This window comes from Brassica napus, chromosome C2, assembly GCF_020379485.1.
Source record: "Brassica napus cultivar Da-Ae chromosome C2, Da-Ae, whole genome shotgun sequence".
Lineage (NCBI taxonomy): Eukaryota > Viridiplantae > Streptophyta > Magnoliopsida > Brassicales > Brassicaceae > Brassica > Brassica napus.
In genome coordinates, this window is record NC_063445.1 from 13,899,840 (window position 1) to 13,924,336 (window position 24,497).

General features: G+C 36.0%; 2 protein-coding genes across 2 annotated transcripts; both read left to right on the plus strand.

The window, feature by feature from the left end:
• Nucleotides 1-8,147: 8,147 nt before the first annotated feature.
• Nucleotides 8,148-11,343, plus strand: LOC125575433. The gene is made up of 2 exons (XM_048748104.1): nt 8,148-8,486; nt 8,823-11,343. Exon 2 carries the CDS (start codon nt 9,967-9,969, stop codon nt 10,489-10,491), a length of 525 nt encoding a protein of 174 aa, XP_048604061.1. The 5' UTR covers nt 8,148-8,486; nt 8,823-9,966; the 3' UTR covers nt 10,492-11,343.
• An 8,353-nt stretch (nt 11,344-19,696) lies between these two features.
• On the plus strand, nt 19,697-23,847 carry LOC125581905 (conserved oligomeric Golgi complex subunit 7-like). The gene is made up of 10 exons (XM_048748105.1): nt 19,697-20,040; nt 20,117-20,206; nt 20,404-20,523; nt 20,611-20,712; nt 20,797-21,077; nt 21,222-21,367; nt 21,834-22,032; nt 22,158-22,812; nt 22,898-23,233; nt 23,312-23,847. Exons 1-10 carry the CDS (start codon nt 19,756-19,758, stop codon nt 23,627-23,629), a joined length of 2,532 nt encoding a protein of 843 aa, XP_048604062.1. The 5' UTR covers nt 19,697-19,755; the 3' UTR covers nt 23,630-23,847.
• Nucleotides 23,848-24,497: the final 650 nt, after the last annotated feature.

Here is a 24,497-nt window from a genome sequence, read left to right on the forward strand (position 1 = left end):
CTGGTATATCCACAAGTGACGTAGACAAAAGAAAAGATCAACACTTTGTTAAGTGGTTGAAGAATCAGGTATTAATCAAATACTTTTAAAATTTTCATACATGAATGATTTGTATTTCAACGTTCTTTTTATTTTTAAATAGGTTGATTATGACGACGATGCAGATTATCCTAAGTGGTTACACGAAGTAATTCAATCTCCACTTGTAAAGGTCACCACATCACAGATGTATTTCACACGAGGCTATACTTTTCACACATATGAGTATGGTAAACAGCGGGCAACCAGTAACTATGGAATTTGTGTGAAAGGAGAAACAGATTTCTACGGAATCTTGACGGAGATTATTGAAGTCGAATTCCCAGGGATATTGAAGCTAAAATGCGTCCTCTTCAAGTGTGAATGGTTCGACCCCGTCGTCAATAGAGGTGTTCGGTTGAACAAATTCGGTGTAGTAGATGTCAACGGTGGCCGGAGGTACAACAAATTCGAGCCCTTCATCTTAGCTTCACAAGCAGACCAAGTTAGCTTCCTTCCATACCCACGGATGAGAGAGTCGGGTATAAATTGGTTAGCCGTGATCAAAGTTACACCTCGAGGACGAATCATCGTAGGAGAAGAACCACCATTGCAAGAAGAACAAATAAATGAAGTTCATGAACCTGAACAAGAAATTGATGACATCCTTCTCATTGATCCGCATAATCACGAGTATGAAGATCTTACCGAAGATCCCACGGAGGAAGCTGTTGAAGACGAGTTTCATGTAAATGATGATGTTTCAAGTGATGACGAGAATGTCGATGAATCCGATTAATGTATTTCATATTTGTATGAGTTTGATTTATTATATATAATTAAAGATAATGGGAGTTTATTTATAAATAAGATATCGACATTAATTATAAGTAAAGGAATTGTGTTTTTATAATTTTCGGTTTGGATTAGAATGAATTGCTTGAGGTTAAAGGATAGAAGTGTTTGATATATGAAGTAGAAGATAAAGAAGATGTGGTTTGGGATTTGGGGTTTCGTTTTAGGGGTTTAGAGACAGTCGTCGTACTTTCCACGTTATCTCACGGGAATTTTACGACGATTTATAATACATTACCTCGCATATTCCACGGTAACAGTAAACGTCGTAAGAGCCTCGTTAACTTACGTGGACTAAGAGACGATTTATAATTAAAAAAGCGGACCTCGCTTATTCCACGTAAGACCAAAACGTCGTAAGAGCCTCGTTAACTTACGTGGAATGAGCGAGGTTAGCTTTTTTATTTTACTTTTCGTCGTTAATTCGTCGGTAAATATAAACCCTAAACTAAAATGAAACCCAAATCCCTAAACCCCAAATGTGCAAACCCTAAAACTCCCCATCCTACTTCATATAAACTAAAAAAAAATTAATTTTCAATTTTATATAAACTTAAAAAAAAAAGAGAAGAAAGATATTGGAAACACATATGACGAGATACGTAAGTGTAGCCCACATAAATCTACATCATTTGTATTCAAATATCTTCTTCTCTTTTTTTATATGTTTTTAAACCTTCCATATATGATTTGTAGAGTGTGTTTGATTTGTTGTGTGATATGTCAAATTCAAAATTTGTAAAATTGTTTTCCAACGTATTAAACCTTTCAAATTCAAAAAAATATATATATTGAAGTTAAAGGGTTAGAAATATATGAAGTATAAGATAAGAAATATAAGAAAGATAGGGTTTGAGGTTTGGAGATAAGAAAGATAGGGTTTGAGGTTTGGGGTTTAAGATTTTAGGGGTTAGCAAAAAAAGCCTCGCTATTTGCACGTAATGTCGATGATAAAAACAAAAATCGTCGTAATATCCTCGTTAAATAAGCGGACCTCGCTTATTCCACGTAACGTCGTAAGAGACTCGTTAACTTACGTGGAATGAGCGAGGTTCGCTTTTTTATTTTACTTTTCGTCGTTAATTCGTCGGTAAATATAAACCCTAAACTAAATGAAACCCAAATCCCTAAACCCCAAATGTGCAAACCCTAAAACTATATCATAAAAAAAATTAATTTTCAATTTTATATAAACTTAAACCTTTCAAATTCAAAAAATATATATATTGAAGTTAAAGGGTATATGAAGTATAAGATAATAAATATAAGAAAGATAAGGTTTGAGGTTTGGAGATAAGAAAGATAGGGTTTGAGGTTTGGGGTTTAAAATTTTAGGGGTTAGCAAAAAAAGCCTCGCTATTTGCACGTAAAATCGATGATAAAAACAAAAATCGTCGCAAGAACGACGTTAAATAAAACACGGGCCTCTGTATATCCTCGTTAATTTGTTTGGGCCTTGCGACGAAACAAAAGACGGGCCCACGTAAAATCGATGATAAAACAAAAATCGTCGCAAGAACGACGTTAAATAAAAGACGGGCCTCTGTATATCCTCGTTAATTTGCTTGGGCCTTGCGACAAAACGAAAGACGGGCCTCTGTCTTTCCTCGTTATTTTGCGACAAATTTTCGACGAACACTAATCCTATATATAGGCGAAACCGCAGCCCTCTTCATTTCCTCTCTAATTCCTCTCTACAGCCTCTCCATTTCCTCTCAACATGGTAACTCTCTTTCCTCTCTAAGTAGTTTAGGGAATTTAGATTAGGTGGTTAGTTTAGGGAATTTAGTTTACGAAATTAGTTTACAAAATTTAGGTTTCCTCATTTTATTAATTACGTAGTTAATACTGTTCATAATTTTTTATTTACTCTTGACTTTAATTTAGAAATTTAAATTTTGCAGACTATTCGTAGGCACCAGCGTAGTGCTCACTACTCGCAGATGTTCGGTCCACCGGGTAGTCGGTTAGACCCGTCTTCACTTCCCGGTTCTTCTTCAGCTCCTGGTTCTTCGGGTCAGCAGGAGACCGTCCCCGAGACTCAATCTTCTCAGAGAGTCTCGCCTTCTTCTACGGCATCGCCATCAGTTCCTCATGTGCCTCCTCCGGTAGCTCCTCCTCCGATGCCAGCTCCTCATGTGCCTCCTCAGATGCCCGCCCATCAGGTTCATGCTGATTTGATGGTGCCAGCGAGTTGTCCTTACTCTCAGTACACTGTTGAGGACATTCTCGGTTTGCCAGGCAGAGAAGGCTTACCGATCATAGACCCCGACCGACCTGAAGGAACTCTTTGGTATGTATGTTACATTTATTTTTTAAAATTCATTTGTGACTTTAATAAATATTTAAAACTTTGAATTGGTTTTTTTTTTTTTCCAGGTTTGGGGTTGATAACTGCCTTGCAACAGAAGTAACCGAGACGATTAAAGGTTACTTCTCCATGGAACATCCAAACTGGAAATCCACTCCGATCTACATCAGAAGGACGTGGTTCAAGATTTACGCTGTAAGTTTTTACAATTTATTCCTGATTTATAAATTTTTTAATTTTTATTTTTCTAAACTAATTATTAATATTTTTTTTTTTGCAGCAAAAATTTAATTGGTCCATGGGGGTCACTGAGAAGGTGCGGAAAGAGTTTATCGACAAGGCGAAGAAACGTTTGTTGGACACGGTCTCCAACTGGAAGGGTGACTGGATCGTGAAGGGCTATGAGCGGGGCAAACCCTCAACCATCACAACGGACGTGTGGGATGGCCTCATCCGTTACTGGAGGGATCCTGATGCCATGAGAGTCGCCCAGTCTTGCTCCGCCTCCCGTAACTCGGTAGATGAGCATGGCCACAGGGCGATGCAACATAGTACGGGCCAAAAGCCACACGCCCGCGTCCGTTTGGAAATGGTACGTAATTTAAATATTTAACTTTTTGATTTTTAATATATATATATATATAATAAAAACTTTCTTAACTATTTTTAGGCCAAGGAGTTGGGACGTTTACCGACTCTTATGGAACTTTTCGATCGGACCCACAAAAATAAGGCGGGCGCATTTGTAGATGAGAGGTCTGAGAAGATCTACAATGATGTGGCAGCTCGTATTGACGAGCGTGAGACCCAGCTGGCGCAGGAGTCCGCCGACGGATCACCCGTCGTCTTATCCACAATAGAAGTGGATAGAATTTACGAGGAGGTAAATTTTATATAAATTTTTTATTAATTCCATTTTACTTTAAAATTTAAATTTTAATATATATTTTATTTTTTTTTTAAGGTCGCTCCTAAGAAAAAGGGACGTGTGTTGGGGATTGGTTCCGTCAACGATGTTCCGAGAGCGACTTCCTCTTATGGCCAGAGACGGGATGATGAAGTCTCTCAGCTGCGCGACGTGTTGGAGACGACACAACATCAGCTGTCGTCGACACAAAACGAGTTGGCCTCGACAAAATCGTCGTTCACAGCTCGTATGACTGGTCTCGAGAACTTCTTGGACGTCATAGCGGCCACAAATCCGGAATGGGAGGCCATGTTCAGGACCATGAGACAACAAAACCCCATTCCAGGCGAGACATCCGTGCAAGTCAACGAGGAAGATCTCTCGAGAAGGAGCGAGGAATTCTACGACGCGGCAATGCAGCATTAGTTTTTTTTTTTGTTATTGTATTTTAAAATTCAAAACTTATTTATATATTATATAATTTCATTTTAATTCGGCCAAAAATTTTTTTTCTATTCGATTTAATTTCAATTAAAATTTTATTAATAAATTAAATAAATATAATTTTTATTTATAAATTCAGTAAATAGAAAACAAAGTAATTTCGTCGCTAATTCCCGATGTATTAACGAGGAAAATTAACGACGAAATATCGAGGAACAATTATCGAGGATTTTACGTGGATTTAGTTACGATTCCATTACGACGAATTGTTTTCGTGTTTCTTACGTTTTTATTACGACGAATTTATTTAGAGGTTTTTGCGGGTCTTTTACGACGAATCATTTACGAGTTTCTTACGAGGAAGCACAACGACCGCGTTACGTGGAAACCCTACGTGGTCTTTACGACGAAAACTTAATTCTTCTTTACGAGGAAAATATAACCTCGCTAATTAACGAGGAAATGGCGACGAATCTTCTCTTACGACAATCATATAACGACGAAACGCCTTTCATCGCCATTTCCTCGTAAGCCTTCTTTTCCGAGGAAATAACGACGATTTTGGCCGTCGTTAAATTTGTGTTTTCTTGTAGTGAAGTGTTTTTCTATAAAAAATGTGTGATTTATGTTAAGAATTGTGTATTTTCACAAAAACTTAAAGAATCTTATTGGGTTGACTGCCCAAATCCTCTTCTACTTAACGAACCCGCACTGATCACCTCCAAACTACTGAACTCATCGAAAAAACCACCCAAATTATTTTAGAATACAAAAACGCCAAACCCGACCCACTAAAGTTTAGTGACTAAACAATACACTCAAGAAAAAAATTTCTTTCACTTGAAATCTGGAAAGCATCGTCTTCTTCATCTCTCTCACATTTTATTTGTTATTTTTTCCAAACCTCTGAACCCTCTCGCATTTCTAAATGTATTTCTTGAGACTCATCTTCATGCTCTGTTAGTTTCTGTCTTGATTTCCATTGGATTATTAGATTTTTTTGTTGCTTATTTACTTATAAAATGTATTGTGTTAGTGGAGAATGGTTCTTCGCTTTCCACCATTTAAAGAGATGATAACATGATGATGACGAAGCATTATAGGAATGATTTTGTTGTTGTTGATTAATATAAACATCAACGAGGAAGAAAAGAAGAAATCCTTAAGCAGTATGGGCATACACTCTGTTCGGAAACTCGTTAGTCGCTACGCGTGCGGCACACACGGGCCTAGCGATTTATTGGAAAAGCGAAAAAAATCGGGGAATACGCGGGGAGGAATTTTTTATACTTTTATATGTATTATACGGTATTATATTTATAATACCACATTTTATACATATAATACAAAATTTTGTACAAAACATGTTTAGGAAATACAACATTGATACTAAAAATCATAGATTTATAAAATATAATACATCATTAATACATAATACTACAAAAGGTTTGTATAATACAGGTTTTATCATTGTATAATACAGGTTTTATCATAAACCCCATTTAAAGCCCAGTCTAAAGTTCAATTATCTCCTCTTACGTCAATAATAATAATAAATAAAAGAACCATAAAAAGACACGTCAATTTTGTAAACCTCCCACATCGCTAGATGATGGAAATGACAAAGGAATTCAAGTAATATAAATAAGATACGAGTTACAGAGAAAATTACACAGACTTCAATTAAGCCAAGGCCCATCGTTGTGATTGGGCTTAAATTAATTGAGTCAAAATAGTCGGTTGTTATCCGATTTAAAGCGGATAACATTATTGTGCGGGCGCTGATTTAAGTACCGATTAGTTAAACCGAATTGGTCAAAATCGCAGCGGCTGACCTCCGTTTAGCGTTTTAGCGGCCGCAAACGCGGCTACGCGGCCGCGTTTTAGAACAAAGGGCATACATAATCTGAAATATTCTGAATATATATATGTATATTTTTATTAGAAGAAGATTTCACATGATGAAATGATCATTACACGGTTCTTGATGGCGGATTAGGACTAGGTCCCATCATGGCGGAATAGGAACATTTTTTGGTAACATTCAAAAAACCAGGCGTTGTGATGGTGACCATGGCTTTACGCCGACTATGGCTGCCTTATGTAGACCTCGTGGTGGTGGATCAGCCGGTCCTCTAAGCAGTTTTCGAGGCCAGAGTAAATGGCTGGTCTCATCCTGGAAGTTCTTCTCAGTAGCTTCAATGACACAAGCAAAGATGAGACCAAATGAAATCACCACAAGAAGAAAAGTTGATTTCGCCATCGATCACAATTTTACTTTGCAGATGACGATATCAGTTTATATAATTGATTAATTGGAAGAGTTTGCATAAAGAGGCACTTATATAACACATGGATATTGATTGTTTTTCAACTTTCCATAAATGCTATGCTGACTAAAATCCAGTTCAATTCATTTCAATACATGGACTTTTTTTTAGTTCATTTGCTTTAATATTTTTACAAAAATATCTATGATTTATTAAGTTTGGTTAGGATACACTTAATCCATATATATTAAAATAAAAATATATATATATATATATATTAAAATAAATCATCCATTCTAATACATCTATCTATATATACTATCAATTTATGAAGTGATTTTGCTTACTTGTCATGATTTCCATGATTTTAGATAATTTTGTTTATTTGTCATATTTTTCATAATTTTAGTTTGTATATTTTTTTTCTTATTTGTCATATTTATAGTCAAGTCATTATTTTATGAAGTGATTTGATTTTGCTGATTTGTCATGTTCTTCATGATTTTAGGTAATTTTGCTTATTTATCATAGTTTAGCTCCATAACCATAGTTAGTAAATAGTTTTGCATATTTGTCATATTTTTTATTAAGTCATTATTTTGAATAATCCATAATTTTAGTTAGTATATAGTTTTACTTATTTGTCATATTTTTAATTGAGTCATTATTTTGAATAATCTCTATAATATAATTTAAAATTTGGTTATTTAGTTACATAAGTTTAATATAAATTTTTAGTAAAGCTTTTCCCTTTATTTGTGTGCCAACTCATGAATTAGATGAGAAGGTGAAAAAATATAACAATTAAACTCGTGTGTTTATTAAGGTAGATATATGTTAATAATTAATAATAAAATTGTATTTAAAGATGATCACTATGTTTTTGAACAATATAATATGCAAAACATTGCTTTTTAAAGCCGATGTTACTTCCCTTGAACTGAAGAGTACATAGACAATCTTATATTACAGTTACAATTTTCTGTATATAGTAAGTAGTTATCGGTATAATTATATTTGATTAAGTTTAAACGTAGGGACATATCTAAAGTAAACCTACTATAATTATAGTCCCTCCGGATTTGAATATATGATGTTTAAGGTTGTGCACACATATTAAGAGAAATTAAATACTTACTTATATCAAATACTTTTTGGTTTTACTTTTAGTTAGTTTAAAGATTTATTTGAATCCCAATAAAATTCAACCACTTATATTTTTTACATTTTATTTTAAAAGCAAAATGCATTAATGAAAAGTAGAACATCATACATTTGTATACAAGAAAAAAATACTAAAACATCATATATTCAAATCCGGAGGGAGTATTTGATTTAAGTTTAAACCTTAAATCCAGATATATCTAAAGTAAACCTACTATAATATACTGTGGGAAATGATACAGTTTTTGTAAATTTTATTATATACCTTCCTAAATGGCGATCTAGGGTTCGATGGTTTTCCGACGATGGGATCCGAGTCCTTGCTTAGGAGATTGGTTCGTCACGGGGATTCAGGAATGCGCTTCTGATAGCCAGAAACGAGGCTTTCAATCGGATCAATTGGGGATAATTTTGGGGTTCAATAAGGATATTTGGGTGAGGTTATGGAAAAGCAAGATTTTGATGGATTGGATTGGGAATCCGTTCGGTATCAATACGGAATCGTGGACCAATAAAGGTAGTCTTTTGGTTTCTGATCCTCTCCAATATCTTAGATCTGAAATGATTGGAGCTTTTTCTATCTTTTCATTAATTATTGTGGAGATATCACGACATTTTCAAGGATTTGGTGTGTGGGGGGGCATGGATGTTATGGGATTTTTTGGATTGGAGATCTGAAAGTATCAATTTGCAGGGATATGGGTTTATGGGGAAAGATCTTTTGCAGGAAATCACGGCCAATATGGATCAATATAAGAGATTGCTTGAAGCGCATATTTGCTTCATCACTCTTTCATCATTTGACTATAACAGCGATCAACAACTGATCCTTTTTTCTATTATCATGACACAGAGCCAACTCTTGAATAACAATGAGGGACTGAAGAATGGCGAGGGTATGCGCAAGAAACTGAAGATTTCAGTGGCACATTTCGACAATTCGGCCTTAATCCAGACATATTCCAAAACCTTGATTGGAAGGTGTATGAATCCAGAGGAGCAGGAGATGAAGGCGCTGTTCACTAATCTCCTGAAGATATGGAAATTGGAGGAAAGAGTTACTGGTATATATGGATTTGGGATTTGGCAAATTTCAATTTGTTTTCAAGACTGAGGAGGAGCTTGAAGGGGTACTGAAGCAGCAACCGTTCCACTTTGACTATTGGATGCTGGCTTTGGCGAGGTGGCAACAAAAACAATCTAAAGCTTTCCCATCAGAGATCATGTTCTGGGTCCGCGTCATTGGTCTACCGCTGGAGTTCAGAACAGTCCCTACTTTTGAAAGTATTGGTGGTGCTTTGGGAAGAACGGTGGCAGTGGACTTGGTTCAGAATCGGGTTCAGGTGGTGATTGATGCTTTCAAGGAACTGTGTTTTGAATCAACCATAGATTTTAAAGGTGGAGAGTTCTATGAAGAGTAGGAAGTGGCAGTTTCACTACGCTACGAGAAGCTGTTTGGCTACTGCAAGCTCTGCGCTAGCCTATGCCATAAGGAAGAGGTTTGCCCAAAGGCTCCAAGAACGAGTCCGGAGCGAAAAAGGGAAATCAGAGAAGGGAATGGAGGATGGTTTGATGAGGCGAAGCATGATGAGCGAGTTAGGAGCTACAATGGTGTAGTTATTAACGGTAACGTGGGACAACAGAATAAAGAAAGAGAAGGAAGGGAGTATTACGGGAAGGGTAAGGGGAAAATGGCTGAAGCACAAGATTCCAAATGGGTTAAGGTGGCGGAGAAGGGACATAGGAGACCTTACAACAATCAAGGAAACTACATGGGAGATGGTGAGGGCTCGAGGTACAAGTCTGGTCATCGAGAAGACGCGAGAAATGGTAACTCGGAATTGGGATTTGGAGTCCAAGAAACTTGAAATGGAACTTCCTCGGGGCAGTCTAGAACAGTCCAGGAGCAGAGGGGGCCACCTAGGGAAGATAGAGAGGAGGGGGAGATAAAGAACAATGGTGAGGAAGATACGAGGTTGCCTTCCAGAGAATTTCAAATGGAGCTAGCTAAGACGCATGCGGAGGGGACGGAGGTGATAGTGGAACCTACTAATGAGGAGAGGGGCTTGAACATGATCAACAGAATGGTTGAGAAGCGGGATTATACTGAAGAGGATCTAGAAATGGAGTTAGAGGCAATTAATGCTACTCTTCTGGAGAATGGTGATGATATGGAGGAAGAAGAGGAGTTTCAGACATTCTCGGAGGAGGAAGCTGAGCAAGCTTCACGAGCTCAGGTACTGCGTGAGCACGCACTGGAGGAAGAGAAGATGGTGAGTGGGGAAGCTGATGTGGAGAAGGGCACGGGACCAGAAGTGGGAGAGACGAAGCAAGGAAACCGCAAGAGGCTTTTCAAGCCTTCAATCAGTACTGCAGGGAGCACCAAGATGAGATTGGCAAGTGCACCGGTGTCTCCACGCAAAAGGGCTGCGGCGAAGATGGGGCCTCGTCATGGAGACAGCAGTAAGCCACCGGAGAGCAAGGGTCCTTCAAACCCGAAGCTGGCTAATCTTAAATTCTAAGTTTTATGGATCACGCTTTTTTTCCAAGATCAAGCAAGAAGGATATGGTTTGTGAGGGGGGTGGGGGGTGGTGTTTTTATTTATTCGAATAAGCTCTTTTGAGTATTGGGGTATTTTCTGGCTTTACGGTCATAAGGAAAGTAGTACTTGGGGTTTTTCTTTGGGTTTTTATTATGTTTTGGAATAAAATTTTCTTCTGACCGTGCTTTTGTCCTATCTTATGGCATTATGAGAATGGCTACCTTATGGTGATGTGGAAATATGGAAATGTATGGGTGTTGGTGTTGGTGTTGATCCACTTGGAGACAGTTGGTGTGGTCCTAAAAGTGTTGCGGTTCGCTGGAAACGGGTTGAGTGAGACAGAATTTGTATACTGTGTGGTTTTGGATATGTATTTGGATGCAGGTTGGTGTTTTTTAAGTAAATGGCAAGAAGGGGAGAGTTATGGTGCACAATGTAGGAGGTCTTTAACGACTTGGAGAAGAACTGGGAGAGTTATAACACGGAATTCAGTGGAGGTTCATGGGTATCCTTTGTTGGGTGATGTACGGTGCTTGATGGAGTCAAACAAATGACACAAAGAAGGGTCTGATCTACAACACGGATGGGATTTATTGAATGATCAGACGGTTCTAAATAGTAAAAAGTTTCCACCTTTGTTTTGTTTTGGTATCATTTTGATGCGGTATGATGGGAGTTTGTGGAACCATATGGGAACTAGAGCTGTAGAGATGGATGTAAACCTAATAAAACGATCGTATATGTTTCTAATTTTATGCAATCCTCCAGGTTGCATCTATAAGGAATGGTGGAACATGAATTTTTTTAATGGAAAAACGGGGTTTATGGTTCCTTTTGGCTCGCTGATTATAATATTGTTTCTTTGCAAGCCACTACAAGAGGGCTGGTCAGATTATTTACATAAGAAGTTATTCATTTTTATCGTTATGTTTGTGGTTTTTGGAATTTTCAGTTATTTGGATATTATTTTAAGAGGGCTATCTTCTCGTACATATTGTTACTTCCGTTTTGGATTCTATTTTGGAGACTGTTAAGAAAGGATATTTATAATGGCTCTTATTAGGATGATGGTCTCAAGGGCTGTAAGATGATGTTTCAGATGGTTACTTTAATAGGTCTCTTTAAACCCGATTTTTTTAATGCTCGAATGAGTAACTTAATCATTTTAATATATGAAAATATTAAGTTGGAATTGCAGAGGACTCGGGAGTCATTGGAACATAAGTTATCTTCGGGAGATATGGCATCAACATCGACCGGACTTCCTATTCTTATCAGAGACGAAACATGATTTTGATTTTGTACAATGATTTCAATCTCACTTTGGGTATGATAGTCTGGTCACTGTAGATCCTTCTGGGAGGAGTGGGGGGGGGGAGGGGGGTTGGCGGTTTTTTATAATAATGAATATCAAGTTAAAATTCTATATTCTAGTAATAGAATGATTGATATTGAAGCGGTGGCCAAGGGGAAACAAGTTTTCCTTACCTTTGTCTATGGAGAACCAGTTCAAAAATTAAGAGATCAGGTTTGGGAAAGATTGACCCGGTATGGTTTATCAAGATCAGAACCTTGGTTTATTATAGGAGATTTAAATGAAATCACTGGGAATCATGAAAAGGATGGGGGTGCCGTGAGATGTGCGACTTCTTTCATATCTTTCAATAATATGATACAAAATAGTGGAATATTAGAATTTCCGGCCCGTGGAAATACTATGTCATGGCAAGGACGGAGAGGTAAAGGAAAATGAGCAGTAACAGTACGATGTCGATTGGATCGTGCTCTGGCAAATGAGGAATGGCATACGCTCTTCCCATGTTCTTATACGCAATATTTGAGGTTTGTGGGATCTGACCACCGTCCTGTAGTGGATTTTCTCGATGATAAAATATAAAGAAGGAAGGGGGGACAATTCAGGTTCGATAAGCGGTGGATTGGTCAAGAGGGTCTTATGGAATCAATTATGTCAGGATGGACAGGAAACCAGGGAGGACAGGTTGAAGATTTTGTTACAAAAATTAGTAATTGCCGACATGAGATATCTTCATGGCGGAAAGACAATCCACTTTATGGGAAGGATAAAATTAAAGATCTTCAACAGGTGTTGGAAGAAGTACAAACGGATAATAATAGATCACAAGAAGATATTCTTGAGGTCTCTAGGAAACTTCAGGAGGCTTACAAGGATGAGGAGGAATATTGGCATCAGAAAAGTAGGAATATGTGGTATTCGTCAGGAGATCTTAATACAAAGTTCTATCATGCATTAACGAAACAACGTCGGGTTCGTAATAAAATAGTGGGACTTCATGATGATGTGGGCAACTGGATTGCAGACGAGAATGGGATTGAGAAAGTGGCGGTCGATTATTTTGATGGACTGTTTAGGACTACTTCTCCAACGGAGTTTGATGGTTTTCTGGAAGAGGTTGTACCGTCCATTTCTCCTCAAATGAATCAATTACTACTGAGAATAGCAACTGAGGAGGAGGTGCGACAAGCTCTATTTATGATGCACCCGGAGAAAGCACCATGTCCGGATGGAATGACAGCTCTTTTCTTCCAGCATTCCTGGCATATTATCAAGAAGGATGTGGTCGAAATGGTGAACAATTTTTTGGTCTCAGGTGATCTAGATCCTCGGTTAAATATAACCAACATTTGTATGATACCGAAGACGGAAAGACCAACAAGGATGACGGAATTAAGGCCGATAAGTTTGTGTAATGTTGGTTACAAAATTATTTCGAAAGTCTTGTGTCAAAGACTGAAAATTTGTCTTCCACGACTCATATCGGAAACACAATCGGATTTTGTGGCAGAGAGGTTAATTTCGGATAATATCCTTATTGAGCAGGAAATATTCCATGGTCTGAGAGCTAATAAATCTTATCAAAACAAATTTATGGCGATCAAAACGGATATGAGTAAAGCGTATGACCGGATATAATGAAATTTTATCGAGGCTCTTCTTCACAAAATGGGTTTTGACCCTCGTTGGATAAAATTAATGTAAGAGTGTATATCTTCGGTTCAATATAGGGTACTTCTTAATGGTCAGCCAAGAGGACTGATAATTCCTCAGCGTGGATTACGTCAAGGGGACCCTTTATCCCCTTACCTATTTATTATGTGTACTGAGGCTTTAATAGTGAATATAAAGAAGGCAGAGAGACTGAAACAATTAACGGGTATGAAGGTAGCAAGAGCTTGTCCGGCAATATCTCATCTGTTGTTTGTGGATGATAGTCTTTTCGTTTGTCAGGCAAAGAAAGAAGAGTGTCAAACTATTCTCAGGATTCTAAAGGAATACGAGATTGTCTCAGAACAACAAATTAACTTTCAGAAATCTTCAATTCAATTTGGACATAAGATTGAAGAATCTAGTCGTCAAGAATTGAGAGATGTTTTAGGAATTCAGAACTTAGGAGGAATGAGATCTTATTTGGGATTGCCGGAAAGTCTTGGAGGATCTAAGGTACAAGTATTTGGTTTCGTACAAGATAGGTTAAATAACAGAGTTAATGGATGCACGTTTAGATTTTTTTACTAGAGGGGGGAAAAGAGGTGATTATAAAATCGGTGGTTACGACTTTACCAAACCATGTGATGTCTGTTTATAGGTTACCAAAAGCTACGGTTAAGAAGCTGACGAGCGCAGTAGCTCAATTTTGGTGGAGCCCAAGTGGAAGTACAAGAGGTATGCACTAAAAATCATGGGATAAATTATGTGTTCCTAAAGATAATGGTGGATTAGGGTTTAAAGACCTCACGGACTTTAATATGGCGATGCTTGGAAAGCAATTGTGGCGGCTGATCGAGAAGCCGAATACTCTTTTTTTCTCGAGTCTTTAAAGGACGGTATTACAGGAATGCTTCACCCTGGAACCGATCCGATCATACTCCCTGTCATATGGCTGGAGGAGTATTATTTCTGCTAGATCTTTGGTTTGTAAAGGACTAATTAAAAGGGTGGGAACATGGTCAACTATTTCTGTGTGGAATGACCCTTGGATCCTTTCCACTCGCCCGAGACCAGCAAACAAAAACCCTCTTCACTGTTACCCGGATCTTACTGTGGATTCCCTCATTAATGTGGAATCCCGAACATGGAACTTATCGGTAATTAGGACTTTGGTGGACCCTGATGATGTCAAAATTATTGAAAGTATTCCTTTAAGTAGGAATCAGATATCAGATAGGAATGAATGACACTTCACTAACAACAAGAAATATACTGTACAATCTGGGTATCAAGTGGAAAGAGTCTATCCAGACAAGGAAAAACCACCGGATTTTTATGGACCAACAATGGATATACTTAAAGTCTATTGCTGGAAAATAAAGCATTTCTTATGGCAATTAATTTCAGGATGTATAGCGGTGATGAAAAATTTAAAGGCAAGAGGTATACATGGAGACACTTGTTGTGTACGGTGTGGAGATCAGGAGGAATCAATTAACCATGTCTTCTTTAAATGCCCCCCCCCCCCAACACGACAAATGTGGGCGCTATCAAAGATACCATCAAATCCGAATTTCTTTCCTACAAGTTCTTATTATGCCAATATGGATCATCTCTTTTGGAGAGTTAATCCAAAAATGGAGGATCATCAGTTTGTATGGATAATATGGTACATCTGGAAAAGTCGGAATAACAAAGTGTTTAGTAACATTGATGTTGATCCGAGGGACACTCTTAAATTAGCAGAATTGGAATCAACACTTTGGGCTGAGGCGCATGTATCAAGGAATCAGAGTTTGGTACAGGAAGTACATACCAGACCCACTAAAGTAACTGCAGGAAGATGGTGTTTTACAGACGGTTCATGGAAGGATAATGACCATTTTTCAGGGCAAGACTGGTATAGTACTCTCCCGGGTTTTGATGGTTTGTTAGGGGCAAGGAATGTACGGGCATGTCTATCTCCTCTCCATTCGGAGATAGAGGCATTAATATGGGCAATGAAATGTATGAACAATTTAAGACAGTTCCAGGTCACGTTTACTACGGATTGTTCTCAATTGGTGTAGATGGTTTCAGAACCTGAAGAATGGCCAACATTTGAAGGCTACCTGGAAGACATTAAGCTTCTCAGAAGAAGTTTCCTCGACTCAGAAATCATTCATGTTGATCGAACGGCGAACCTCAAGGCGGATAGTTTAGCACGCAGTGCTAGGAAACAACTGTCTTTCGTTGTACATATGGATGCAGAGTTACCACTTTGGTTTACAGAGTCAACATGAGTACGTGAATGTTTTCTGTCAAAAAAAAATAATAATAATATATTGTGGGAAATTATATTTATAAAAGGTATATTGGTTTATTATTTTATTTAGGAATCAAAGGGGTGTATTTTCTGTATTGGTTAGGATTAAGAATCATGATACCCTTAATAAAAAATAGATATAATTATTTGATATCCAATTATAAATTAATATCATAAAATTTGGTTAACAAATAAATAAAATGTATTTAAAGTATAAATATAATTCCTACATATATTGTGTTGTTATGATAAAAGAATATTGTTTCAATCATAAAAGTTAAAAATTAATTATCTTTAGATTTACCTTAATTTTTACTATTATTGATAATGAAAATCAATATAATTCACTTTATATACATCCCAAATCATTAAAAACCAACTTTAAAATATTACTATTTTTTTATAAATTACTGAAACATGTAAATAATCAAAATTTTATATATTTAAGTTTAATACTAGCAAAAAAGGGTAAATATTTTGTTATTCGGAAAATTTTTATTTTTACGGCAGATTTTTTTTGTTATTTCAGATGACATATACATAATTTGATGTTGTCTATGTTTTCTGATGAATATTAATGGAATCTAATGTCACATGTTATGAAAAGTTGGATTATTTTTCCAAAAACAAAAACTAAATTGAAGATCTTGATAACTGATGAATAAAAATTCCAATACGTTTGTGTTTCTATTTTTTTCTAAATTCAATAAAAATCATATATATTTTGATAAACAACTTTGTCATGTATAAATAATTTGATGTTTATTTTAATTTTTTAGAACATAAATGAAACGTATTATGGTGATCTTTGAATTAATATTTACGTATTAATAAATATCCATAAGATAATTATGCTCGTATGCGCGGGTAAAACACCTAGTATCTATAAAATAAGGGTAAAATAATTTTTTACCTCTCTTTAATGAAAACTTTTTTTGATTATTTTCTTTTTTTCTGGACTCTTTTGGTAAAAAAAACCTATTTTCTTTTAATGAAAACTTCTTTTGATCATTTGAAAGAATTTTTCATATTAAAATTATAATATGCTGATACATCGACTAGAGTTAGTTTGATCAAGAGAGAGGTCATGGACATAAATCAGTTCCAAGGCAGCTGATAAAGTAGTGAATGAAGCTTTTTCTTTAGAGAATCATGTTCTTAAGTTGTATTCTATCTTGCCAATTTGGTTAAAATCTGTTTGTGAGGCTCATATGCCTGTTGTAAACATGAACTCAGTTGGAGAATAAAAGTAGTAGTTGACCCAAAAAAAAAAAAAATCAGTTCCAACTTCAGCTATAAAAAATGTAGAAAGTGGTATTTTCCTGTCGGCTTGAGGGAGTGCCCAAAGTGTACATGCACAACAACCGGGATAGAAACTCTCATTTTGCCATTTTAAAAATATATTTTAAAATGTAAGGTTGTAATTTTTTAACAAGTATGGAACAAATCCACTAAATTAGCAGGTGGAGGTTGGGTGATTCGTAACAAAAGAGGTGTGGTCCTTTGTCACAGTATAAGAGCTTTTAGCAATATTCATTCACTTGATGAGGCTATGCTTGTGGTGATAATTTGGGCTTTGGAGAGTACGGGAAGCCAGAGGATGTCTAACATTATTGTGGCGGGTGAGTTTACAGAAATGTTTGGAGCTGTCGAACACCCTCAAGTATGGCCTTCCTTCCTTCATCAAGCTGGAGAGATCAAGTTGGGACTATCCAAAATAGATGGCTGTCAGTTGTTGGTGGTAGCTAGTGAACAAAAGAGAGAGGCTACTTCCATTGCACAAAGTGTGACTAAACAGGGTCTGGTGAGATCCTAAGTTTAAAATGGTCATCTTCTCTGGGCTTTTGAATTTTTCGTCAATGAAAGCCTCAACCTCTGTTGTTCTAATTTTTTGGGATTAGGGGTGGGTATGGATGTTGGTTTATCATGCTTTGTCTGATTTTTTGGTGTAAGTATGGGCGATAATCAGTTGTAGGTTTTCTGTTAATCTTGTATGCTGCAGTTTTAGAGTTGGTATGTATTGGTTGGATTCTCAATTATCGATGGAAATTCAATGAATTTTTTTTAAAACATTACGTAGACTAGGGTCCTAATTTGTAAATTTAAAAATATAATTATCTTTTAGGGGAAAAATATGTGAGCACAAGGCCTATCTAATATATTAATTTATGGTTCTATTTTTATCTACTATTAAAAACTCATAATATGATCACTTAAAGAATTAGCTAATATGAAATATTTGATTATTTAAATTAATAATAAACCAACTAAAAATTTAATTTTTATTTTTTTTAATTATAAACAAATTTGTTGAGAAAAAATCTAACAAAATCTTAATTACAAATTTAAATATTTTTATAAATAACACATTAATAAATTAGTAATAAAATATTATTATAAATCTGTTTTAACTAAAATTTTATTATAAAGCAAGAAAATAAAAATTCTATACTAATTTGTTATAAATTCTATAATTATATTCTATATTATATATAAATAGTAGTGCTATATGACTTAACTATGAATTTTCTTATTAAATAGGTAAATTAAATATGTATATATATATATATATAAATATATATTAAAATTTTCATTTAAATAAATTATCACTCATCAGTATAATAGGTTAAAATTCGTAAACTATATAATTTTTTATACGAAAATAAATGTATTAACATATGTTAAACTTTTATATCTACACCTATATATTTTGTTTTTATTTATTTTGACACTCTCAAAAATATATTGTATAAAAAAAGTTATATACAAAAATATAATAGTATATAATAACCTTTAGTTCATATATTATTTTAAAAATTATGTTATTAGTAAACTATGAAATTTTAGTAATTCATTTAAAATATTAATGACAAAATAAAATTAGAACTATAAATTTATTTTTATTTTAATTATAAAAAATCTGTTGACAAAATTTTTAAAATTATTGCCAAAAATAAATAGTTTTTATAAATTAATATATTAATGTAGTAACAAAAACAAATTCAAAATTTATGTATTGTTCCAAACTCAAAAAGTTGTGTAATTTTAAAAAGTTTTCTCTACAAAATATAAAATTTTGAAAATAAATATTCAACTCAAAATGATAATATTTTAAATTTTACAAAAGATAAAATCATGGATAATAAATGATAACTTTTTGAAATGCACCACGAAAAAACTTACTATATATGTTGTAAAAATTAAAGAAATCTAATATTTTGAAGTCTTGATTTAAAAAAAAAACTTAATATCATAACATCCAAAGAGTATCTTATATCAATAAAATTTACTAAACTAATAGATATTACTATATATAAAATTTATTAAAACAATAGGGCTATATTATTGAAACAGAATTGTGTTTTTACTTATAAATTCCGTAAAATACTAAAACGATATACGTTAAAGTACATTTTCTTAAACACAACATGTAAATATAAAATATCTGAAACATATTTATTTTCTATAATATAAATAAATAAAATTTAAAAATATATTATATGCAAAATGTATAAATTAAAGAAAAAACATATTTTGAAAGAAGTTCTTTATTTGATTATTTCATATTGTTATTTTATTATATCTAACTCGAATATATAACACTAAAATATAGATTATATATTTAAACATTTTTAATAATATTAAATACATTTATTAAATGGAAAATATTTTCGCGGACGTGCAGATCAAAATCAGTACTAATTTATTTAAAACGGGGTTGATGCCACTAGATTAGTTAGAAAACACATTGTATAATGTGCTTACACATTAGCAACTGATCCATTGTATCAACATAATCATGACATATAAATAACGTTTAAGCGAAGATTCTCTTCGGTTCAGTTTTCGTGTAGATTTGTACCGATTGAATTGGAGTCGGTTTAAATTGATTTGGTTCATTTCCTCACTCGATGCCTCTTTGCAACATAATCGAATTAAAGAACGTAGTAGTCGATCCCCGTGACCGGAAATGATGCTGGATCTGGGTCCGTTCTCAGAGGAGAAGTTCGATGCGAAGCGGTGGGTTAACTCGTCGTGCCAAGCGCGCCACCCACAGGACTCGCTCGAGAGACAGCTCGTGGATCTGGAAATGAAGCTCCAGATCGCCTCCGAGGAGATCGGAGCGTCTCTCGAAGAGCAGAGCGGAGGCGCCCTCCTCCGTGTCCCTCGCGCCACTCGCGACGTCTTGCGACTCCGTGATGACGCGGTGTCTCTCCGTAGTTCAGTCGCCGGAATCCTCCAGAAACTCAAGAAGGTTCGTCGCACTATGCTTACTTGATCTGAGCTTTCGTTTAGATCGATGATGAGTTGTTTGAAAATGATGGTTGCAGGCAGAGGGATCTTCCGCGGATTGTATAGCTACACTTGCTAGAGTGGACTGTGTCAAACAGAGAATGGATGCTGCCTTCAAAACTTTACAGGTCTGTAATCCATACCCTGAAATTTTGAATTTTGGAGGTTCTAGACTATTTATTAAAGATTTCAATATTTTTTTTAAAAAAAAATTTGGAAGCTTATGCCTATGTAATTTTTTTCAAAAATTTGAGGTTTTGAAGCCGCACTGTCCATAATGTAGACAGTTTGAAATTTGAGTCTGTTCTCTCTGGTATATGGACAGGATGCTTCTGGGTTGACTCAGTTAAGCTCGACGGTCGAGGATGTTTTTGCTAGTGGAGATCTTCCCCGTGCTGCTGAAACTCTTGCCAGCATGAGAAATTGCTTGTCTGCTGTTGGAGAGGTAGTGAAAAAAATACCAGCTTGGCTAGTGTAACGGGCTTTTTAGTCCTTTGTCGTCACTCACTCGGATCCTATTTTTGATCAACAGGTTGCAGAATTTGCTAATGTTAGGAAGCAACTAGAAGTGTTGGAGGATAGGTTGGAGGCAATGGTGCAGCCACGTCTTACTGATGCATTGACATATCACAAGGTTTGGAATTCATATTCCTAGAGAACCCAAATAGTTTAGGTTGTTGCTATTCTAGGAATGAAAGGCTTTCTCCGAATTTTGTAGGTTGATGTTGCCCAAGATTTGCGAGGGATTCTCATCCGGATTGGGAGATTCAAGTCTCTGGAGTTGCAATATTCAAAAGTTCGTCTAAAGCCAATAAAACAACTCTGGGATGATTTCGACACTAAGCAAAGAGCCAACAAGCTTGCCAGTGAGAGAAGTGAAACCCAAAGGTTGTCTAGTGGCGATGAGTTTCAGTTGACATCAACTCAGACATCCTTTGCCAGTTGGCTACCAAGCTTTTACGACGAGTTGCTACTCTATCTTGAGCAGGAGTGGAAATGGTAACTGTGTACTCTTTTTTTGCGTACTGTTACTAGATATATTTACCCAATTAGGAAAGTGTGTCAGACCTTCATGCCTAGTTATGTGATTGTCTCCTAAGTATCAAGTCACTGTAGTTCGTTATTGTTTCCATGATTGTTCAGGTGTATTGTTGCCTTCCCTGATGATTATATGACTCTCGTCCCAAAGCTGTTGGTTGAGACCATGGGAGTACTTGGGGCTAGTTTTGCTTCTCGTCTTAACCTTGCAACAGGAGATGCTGTTCCTGAAACTAAAACACTCGCCAAAGGTTGGATATGATGTCAGTACATTTGGATTATCAGAGTTTCCTTCTTATTCTAGTATTTTTACCCGGATGGATTTGGAGTACTTGCTAGCTAGGTGGTTTTACTCTACTGTCCTAATAATTTGCTAGATATGATGTCACTGCATTTAGATTACAGATTTTCCTTCTTAGTCTATTCCTTTTACCCAGATATTTTTGGGTTACTTTGCTAGATTGGTCAACGAGGATCAGTTTCTTCTGCCTTGACATGAAACTATTTTCCGTTATTCTTGTCTGGTTTGTTATTTTTGTGTACAATAGCCAACGATATAAATCTGTGAATTTGCTAGAGAGGTTGGAGGAAAATCTGAATTTTTATCTAAACAAGTTATTGAACCATATCATTCAGTAATTGCAATTTCCCAAACAGTCATGCATTCTTTGTGAAATGACAAGAGTACCGTTACTTCTTATGTTTTTTTTTGAACAGGTGTGATGGATCTATTATCCGGCGACTTACCCAAGGGTATTAATATACAGACCAAGCATCTTGAGGCCCTTATTGACCTGCACAACGTAACTGGGTCCTTTGCAAGAAATGTTCAGCACCTGTTTGCCGAATCTGAACTTAGAGTCTTAATAGATACGCTGAAGGCCGTGTACTCACCCTTTGAATCGTTTAAGCAAAAGTAAGTTTTGATGTTATGTAGTTCTCTAGTTTCCCACGTCTGTCCATTTCCAGCACTTATGGATTTTCTCATGTTTCGATGGCTCTTCAAGGCTGCTTGTGACATTAGAATTGATCATGCTTTAGGTATGGGAAGATGGAACGTGCTATTTTGTCCTCTGAGATCGCAGTTGTGGATCTGAGAGGGGCTGTTACACGTGGTGTTGGGGCTCAAGGAATTGAACTCAGCGAAACAGTGCGTAGGATGGAAGAGTCTATCCCCCAAGTTGTTGTTCTTCTTGAAGCTGCGGTTGAGAGGTGTATTGGCTTCACTGGCGGCTCAGAGGCAGACGAGCTGATACTTGCACTAGATGACATAATGCTGCAGTATATCTCCATGCTTCAGGAAACACTCAAATCTTTGAGAGCTGTGTTTGGAGTAGATGGTACAGGTGATGGAGTTAGCTCAGAGAAAAGGGAGAACTCTCGCAAGATGGACTTGTCTTCAAATGAAGAATGGTCCATTGTCCAGGGAGCTCTACAGATACTTACTGTATCGGATTGTCTTACGAGCAGGTCTTCAGTATTTGAAGCTTCTTTGAGAGCCACTCTAGCTAGACTGAACTCCAGCCTGTCTATTTCATTATTTGGCACAAATTTGGATCAGAACCTGTCACATTTGACAAGTGAACAAACAGCTGGAGATTTGTCTATGGCTGGACGAGCTTCCCTGGAGGTAGCAGCTATTCGATTGGTTGATGTTCCGGAGAAGGCTCGCAAACTCCTAAACCTGTTGGAGCAGGTACTTGAAAAGCAGAACATAGATTCTCAGTTTACCGTACAATATTCATGAGTAATCGTTTCTTGTTCCCTTTGTTTTGTTGCAGTCCAAAGATCCAAGGTTCCATGCACTGCCTTTGGCGTCTCAGAGAGTCGCTGCATTTGCCGATACAGTCAACGAACTTGTGTATGACATCCTCATATCAAAAGTCAGGCAACGACTAGGGGAAGTATCTCGCCTACCAATCTGGTCTTCATCTGAGGAACAGACCGCTTTTCCGCTACCAAGCTTCAGTTCATACCCTCAGTCTTATGTCACAAGCATTGGAGAATACCTCCTGACTTTGCCTCAGCAGCTTGAGCCTCTAGCGGAAGGAATCTCAACCAATGGCGATTCGAACAACGAGGACGCACAGTTTTTTGCCACCGAGTGGATGTTCAAGGTCAGTCTAACTTTTTTTTTTGCTAAAGTCTCAGCCTCGTAATCGCAGTAGACTAACCATTGAAATAAAAATAAACAGGTAGCAGAAGGTGCGACGGCTCTGTATGTGGAGCAGCTGAGAGGAATCGAATACATTACAGACCGAGGAGCACAACAACTGTCTGTAGATATAGAGTACTTGAGCAATGTGCTTTTGGCTTTGTCCATGCCGATTCCGCCTGTGCTGGCAACTTTCCAGACGTGTTTGGCTACACCAAGAGATGAGCTCAAAGATGTGATGAAATCAGAAGCTGGTAGTGAACTTGATTTCCCTACGGCTAATCTTGTCTGTAAGATGCGTCGTATCAGTTTCGATTACTCTCTCAATTTGGAGGTCCATACTCGTCTACGAGACTAAGCTAACAAATCGGTTCGGCCGTATTGAAAGTTTTTGATGCTATATAAAAGGACTAGTTTCACATTTCGTAGTAAAAAGGTTCAAATTAATGTTATCAAGATATAAATACTTTTTCATGTGTGGAATGTTTCTCTTAATTTTTTTTTTTTTAAACTCAATTCTTCTGTTTTATATATTTAAAACAAGTTATATTATGGAATACAATGCAATGTCTATCATGAAACGTTCGTAGAATTTCCAACAGTGTGATTTAAACGGTTGGTTTGTAAATAGAATCTCATATGTATATAAACAAAAGCTTGAAGTTTATCTTTATCAAAATTTCAATATAACTAATTAAACATTTATCTACTAGGTGTTTTATCCGCGTTAATTATTTTGTGAATATTTATTAATTTGTGTATTATCAATTTAAACACTACCATGAAAAAAAAACTGAGCGTCATATTTATATAAAATAGATACCTTTTTATTGCATAAAATTAAAAATTCTGAAATAATGTAATATTATGGAAAATCTCTATTCAATATATTTACTTTGTTTTTAATCATTTAATATATCATCATTCATCAAGATGTTCAATCATGTCCGCATCTTCACTCTGATTACATAATTATACAATTAATCATGTGAAAACACATACCTAACAAAAACAATCCAACTTTCTGTAATGTAACTAACAGAAACATTAAACTGTTGAAACCTTTACAATGGTCTTCTAAGACCATTTATAATGGCATATTGAATAAAAACATTAAACTGTTGAAACCTTTACAATGACAATTTGAAAAATAAATATATAATGTGGATTTAATCTTGTTGAAAAGATTCAACGGTTTTAAATGAGCAAAAAATAAAGACATAATT

What these genes read in the sequence shown, in the direction of transcription:
- LOC125581905 (XM_048748105.1), top strand. Translation starts at nt 19,756, where the DNA reads ATGATGCTGGATCTGGGTCCGTTCTCAGAGGAGAAGTTCGATGCGAAG. An exon ending in CTGCCTTCAAAACTTTACAG is followed by an intron (nt 20,207 to 20,403) that starts GTCTGTAATCCA and finishes GTATATGGACAG; the next exon opens with GATGCTTCTGGGTTGACTCA. An exon ending in GCTTGTCTGCTGTTGGAGAG is followed by an intron (nt 20,524 to 20,610) that starts GTAGTGAAAAAA and finishes TTTGATCAACAG; the next exon opens with GTTGCAGAATTTGCTAATGT.
- LOC125575433 (XM_048748104.1), top strand. Translation starts at nt 9,967, where the DNA reads ATGGAGCTAGCTAAGACGCATGCGGAGGGGACGGAGGTGATAGTGGAA.